Below are 6,000 nucleotides of genomic sequence, written 5' to 3'. Positions count from 1 at the left end.
TTCAGTGTGTTAATCAATTGTCTGATAAGTTCAGAAGTTTATTTTTATATGAAATTAATTCATTTGCGAATGTCTTCATTTTCTCCCTATTTCCCTACGTCCCAGTTTATACGAAATCGAGTTTATTGATCAATCTTGGAATTGGTTAATACACCGTAATATATCTAACACCGTGAAGTTGCTTCTCTGTTTGCCTCTATTCCCAACTCTTTCTATTTCGTAAGCATGGCAAGTATGATCGGCGATGCTGCTGTTTGTAATTCAAATCTGAATCTATATTCATCTTGCGTACTGAAATCATCAAGGTGAGGTATGAGAGTCTAAGAATTATGCCAATAATATACATAATGAACATTAAACCCAACAATTTCATACAAATACAATAAACCAACCAGAGTCAAAAATTCGACGTCATCTTTTTTCACAATAATTGCAAACCAAATTAATCATCCATCAGCACATTACTACTTCCACCAACCTGCCACCCAATCTCCTCATCTCCTAATCCAATCCCAGCTCCACACACCCACCCACAAACTCGGAATCTCTACCATCCTATAAAAAATCTCACCACACACCAAAGTCCCCAAAACTGAAACAACAAAACAAATACAAGTCGCCGCTATGCCCGATACATCCTTATCCATGACAAGATGAAGATATAAAGGAATAGCTGCCGAATATATGACAATCGATTGCGTCAAGAAGTAACCTAAGCAACACATATCAGTCTACAACTTTTGAATGCAAATACAATACAACAATAACTTACTCAAACTTCTTCTCCCCAGGGAAACCAGCACAGTATTCTTGAATAAATTTTGCACCGAAGTTCTCGTCTCCAACAACAGAAATCCACCGCATAAAACCAACCAGTCCGCAATTCTAGGCGTTTGTTCCTTCAAATCCGGGGTGGTGTTGAGTCCACCCGAAGAACCGTAAATATCCGTGTGAGCTTTCAACTCCGCATTTGCTGTTTCTACTGCTGTGTCCGAAGTGGTGTAGAAATATTGAAGTCCAATGCCGATCAAAAGGAGAAATGTGTAAAGTATCCAAGACGGAATTCTTTTCTTAGTGATCCGTTTTGGTAATGGAAATCCAGCTGCGGAAATTGTGAGGAGAGGAGAATTGGGCAGAAGGAGAAAGTCGGTTAGAAGGAGGCCGCTGATAGATATGAAGGAATAGGAGGATACCCAATAGGCGGTGAAAAGAAAGAGGGGTGAGTATTTGAGGCGCCAGAGGGGTCGAGTGTAGGGGATTATTAGAGTGGCGATATAGAGGGTGTAGGATTGGGAGTAGAGGATGGGGAGAATTGTTAGGGTCCCGGATGGAAAGGCGAGGACGGCGGATAAATTGTGTAAGGGTGTGTGGGAAGTAGAGAGGAAGAGGGTGAAGAGGGAGTTGAAGAGGGTAAGGGGGATAGGCGAGCGAAGAGTGTAGGGAGCTTGAATACTGGGATTTTTAGTTTCGATAATGAAGAGGGAGGCGAGATGATTAGTTGAGGTGGTCTGCGAAAGAAGTGTAACGAGGGAAAGTGAGAAGATTGTTGGAATTATGAGGCGGAACGATCTTCGGAATATTGAAGATGTAATTATTTGTTTACTTGGCGAACCGATAAAAGAGGTGCATAGAACTCTTGCGGACAAGAAAACGAAAGATGAATAAATAAGCGATTCATTCCAGAAAATCGGTGAGAGGATCTTGCGAATGAGGTCCTGATAAGTCGGAGTGTCTGTAGGAAAAGTAATGATATTACTTTTGACTATAGCTGGAACAAACGTTTGTAGGAATATCCAGAGGAAAGTTTGCAAAATGAGAAAACCGCGTAGGCCTAGAAGATAGGTAGATTGTGCAGTATCATGAGATGGTGGTTGTGCGAATGACTTCATGGTGGTCGCGGTAATCGCCAACTCCTTGAATCTTGTTGGCTACAAATGACGATTCAAAGAATTGAAGAGGCATACAATTCAATGCTAGTTAAAAAGAGAGTTTGTCAAAGACATTTCAGATAGGTATTCTACTTGGGTCAAGGCAGGATGCTTACTCATAGCCAATATTCTAGATCTACTCTGCTGTGCAGACTATTGAAACTACTGCTTGGATTATCCTCTACCTTCGAGTTCAGCTGTCATGTCTCATGTAAATAAAGATATTTTTGAGACTTGACAAGCGATTTGTCTCGGGTAACAAATAGGGGTTAATAATTGCAGTAGTAATGGGTTCTAAAGATCGTGTCAGAACTCAGTAGGTTGATGGAATCCAGATTTCCACCACATCAAGACTATGAAAATTAAGACAGTAGCTAATATCAAATTTGCTATCATTGGGGAAACATTATGTTTTGAATGGTAGCATCGGGTTCAATGAATGTTAACAAGGGCTGTTTGATGAGTAGCACTGATGATGTTGAAAAGAAATTGATTTTTCATAACAGAAGTATTATATAGTTTGTGTAAAAATGGTGCCTTATAGAATATATCCCCACTACCAAGCAACTCCCAGCTCTCTATTCACACCTCAAGCCTTACTGATTTGATCACCCGCTTCGCCATCGGCAGAGCCAAGCCTGTCCACCTTGTTGGCAGAACGAACATTGCAATCTCCACCAACTTCCTCGCCGCACTCGATAACCCGGATCTCCACTTGAGTCATTTTCTTCTGCCCTGCATCTATTCTTTCAACCTTTTTATCTTCAGTCGATGCCTCACCACCAACTACAGGAATACCGTCAATCATCCCATTCCGATTCAACCAATCTCTTCCAAACGGTGTTAACGTTGGCCGCCCCTTCAATGGCTCTTCTCGAGAGTCCCTCTTGATATCGCCCGCTAGTCCTTTTCCAAATAATCCTGCTATTAACGATAACATAGGCAATGATAAAAACAAGACTGTGTAACATACGACGGCAGTTACAATTAACACTGCCCAGTACGGTAGGATGTTGTTAAGAGTAAGACAGACCCAAGCACCAAGAGACCAGAAGATCATACCATGGAACAGATACATGCTGAAAACATGTGGGAATAATAGCATGAGGTGTTTTGCAGAAAGAAATGACTGGACTAAGGGAGATATCGATGCAAGGCATTGAATGGCGGTACAGAATATGAGACCGTTGAAATGAGGTACCCAGTAGCCCGGATAACCAGGATATCCGGAGTTGTGAGTGATAGTAGCTGGAAGACCCGTGCTTGGGTCAGGATGAATGAGTGTTTCTTTAGCTATGATGCTGTAATTGAGCCATTGGTTGAAGGTATCTGCACTAAGAGCTAGAAGAGCGAGAATCGTGAGGATAAAAATCATAGGGTAATAGATTAGAGGATGTTTGTGCAGGTATCTTGGCATGTGGTATGTAATTTCGAGATCGGTAAGTAGAATGCCGACCCAGAAGAACGAAGACCAGGAGAGTGAGTACCAATTGATCAATAGCGAGAACACATAGAAGGGGAAACGTTTCTTCGGGTTCGGAACAGAGGTTATAAGAAGAATGGCAAGAAGCGTAGTCCATGATCCTTGGATGATTACGGGAATAGTCCAGAGAACGCCAGTGCAGTAGTTGAAAGTTATGAGAGGGACTGCGTTTGGGATTGTATAAGCGAGTGCGATGACTTCATTGAGAAGATATCCGATATGAGGAAATGGAATCACATAAGGCCAGGTACTCCAGGTAATCGATGGCAAGAAAGGAAGATAGTAGGTTGCTCCTGAGAGAATGAGAAAGTATTCTAGAAGGACGAATGTAAGAACTGGTAACATGATTTGGAAGACCCGAGTGACTATCTTCGAAGCTATAGAAGATAGGTCTCCATCGTGCAGAAAAGGAGTAACGAGGAATCGTGCAGAGGTGGTGAAGAAAAGACCAAGGGCTCCTTGATTGAGAAAGAAAGGTACAATAGTTTTGTTGATCCATATTTCGGCAGAATAGTGGGCAAAAGCACCAGGGGCAATGACGGCCGGTACGAAAGTCAGGCAAAAATGAAGAACAGTTACATTTATCGCTGCAACGGTGATGAGTCCTGCTAAGTGGTCGACTCTTTGGCTTGTTTCAATTGGAGATGCACTTTCATGTGTTGAGAATGCCGATGTGGGGAATTTATTTGTGATATCCTTCCCATCTAGGCGAGATTGGCTATCTGTCTGGTGCCGCTGAATTATAGCGTTGGATTCAATATCGAGAGTTATATGATCTAGTGTATCCGCAACGGTAGTGTTGTTAAGCCCCGAGGCTCGTTTAGACTTGTCTTTGATATCAATATCAAATCGACTAGAATTTGGCGAGTTTGGTAATGAGGGGGATAAGCTAGGAGGTAACTCGTTGATACACATTGCGTTGTCACTGTTGTCGCCTGAACCACTGCTGCGGATATTCCACTCGTGATCGACTTTGCTGTATATTTGATCAATAGACCCAATACCACTTAAGCCTCGTTCACCTGAATGACTTGCGGTCGAGAAATTGAATGAAGACACTAAAGTCGATGTCCCTGAATTATAGGATTCGATCCTTGTCCGATAGGATGGGGCCGGTGTCAAGCTTGCATTTCTAGAATAGGCGTAGGGCGGGGAAGGTGGGCTCTTCACACTAGTATTATCCTCCGTAGGATTTGAGAGTTTTTCTTCTGCTTTCTTGAAGACTTTGAGTCTAAGGAAAGCGTTCGCTAAAGCTGTCAAAGTTGCGAACATACAGCCAACGCTGAACCAAATCGCTACCCATCGAAGTGTACCATGAGCAACACGGTGTTCCCAAGGACTTAGAGCGGCTGATGAGAAGGGCGAGGAGCCGCGTAAAGTAGTGTTGTCCATTGAACATGCGACTTTGAGATTACATCGCGCATTAAAATTTGCATGATGCGTAGAATTCATTAATGAAGAATTGAAGAATAGTCGAACCCACCCAATGTTCGCATCGGAGATAGAGATGGGTGGACCTTGCATAGAATATGGATTTCCTGTAGACCAATGCTTGATAAAGAATGGGGAGGGGGTAGATGGCACAGAGCCATTCTCCTTGAAAATTGATCGGACAAGAACATTTCCAATGTACCAATGAACTTCGTTCTTTGTCCAATCCAGTCGAAATTCGTTGTAATCATATAGAGAGATATTCTTCTCGGCAAAAAAACTGAAGTTTGTGCCCAACGATGGATTTGGAAATTCCGAATGAATCAAGCTCGTAACCCAAGCAGTTGAATTTTGGTTGGTATTCATGATATTCATTTCCATAGACTCTGATTCGTTGTAGCGGAACATCATCGAGAGCGAAGTTCCTCCAACTCCCTGACTTGAGGGGCGAAGATATGCCCGTGCGGAACCATATTTTATATCCTGTCTCACAGTCTTGATACCACCACCAGTGACTAAGTGATTCTTATCTGGTGGGTCGACAGACAATTTTAGGGACGAAGTGAAGGATCTACCAGATGGAGAGAACAGTGAGGCTGTATCATTGGCAATTGAAGAGTCGCCACCCTCTCCACTGGTTGTTGTCGGGCTGGCCCCACGAGTAGAGTTTGACGACGTATCTCGTGAAGAACGTGGTTTAGACAGAACTTGAGATGTAGAATCATGGTTGTTGGATACAACTGATGAAATGTTGAGAAGATTGATGTTCACAGGATTAGAACCTTGTCGAAATATGCTGTTGTAATCCTTCTCGTACTTGTTTTCATAGGACTGAAGTATAAACTCGTCCGAAAGAGTATCGGTCTCATTAAAATAAGTAATCAGGGATTCCGTAAAAAGGTTTCCAGTCACTATATCATAATATCCACAAGAGCAATCATCACTCGGAGCGATCGTAGGGGTAGAAGAAGAAGATTGGGCATAGACACAGGTTGCAACTGTGAAGAGTAAAGACAGAATAGAAAGAGTATACATGATCAACGACAAGAACAGCAAGCAATGAGAGGAGAGGAATTGTTCGAGCTCGCATCCATCATTGCTTCATATCGTCACAATGTTACCATAACATAAATCTTAAATTGCACATTCATGGACTGC

The 6,000-nt window shown here is 42.5% G+C and overlaps 2 protein-coding genes across 2 annotated transcripts; both read right to left on the bottom strand.

Moving 5' to 3' along the window:
- Nucleotides 1–442: 442 nt before the first annotated feature.
- Nucleotides 443–1,889, bottom strand: EAE98_001410 (uncharacterized protein; the record flags this gene model as incomplete). The annotated part of the gene is made up of 3 exons (XM_038949029.1): nt 443–501; nt 572–712; nt 773–1,889. The coding sequence occupies 3 exons, from the start codon at nt 1,887–1,889 to the stop codon at nt 443–445; spliced, it is 1,317 nt and encodes a 438-aa protein (XP_038815295.1).
- A 628-nt stretch (nt 1,890–2,517) lies between these two features.
- EAE98_001409 (uncharacterized protein) lies at nt 2,518–5,877 on the bottom strand (the record flags this gene model as incomplete). Its single annotated transcript, XM_038949028.1, has 1 exon — nt 2,518–5,877. The coding sequence occupies one exon, from the start codon at nt 5,875–5,877 to the stop codon at nt 2,518–2,520; it is 3,360 nt and encodes a 1,119-aa protein (XP_038815294.1).
- Between the last annotated feature and the right edge of the window lie 123 nt (nt 5,878–6,000).

Source organism: Botrytis deweyae, assembly GCF_014898535.1.
Source record: "Botrytis deweyae strain B1 chromosome Unknown BDEW_002, whole genome shotgun sequence".
NCBI classification, from domain to species: domain Eukaryota; kingdom Fungi; phylum Ascomycota; class Leotiomycetes; order Helotiales; family Sclerotiniaceae; genus Botrytis; species Botrytis deweyae.
This window is presented reverse-complemented; position numbering and strand designations above follow the sequence as displayed.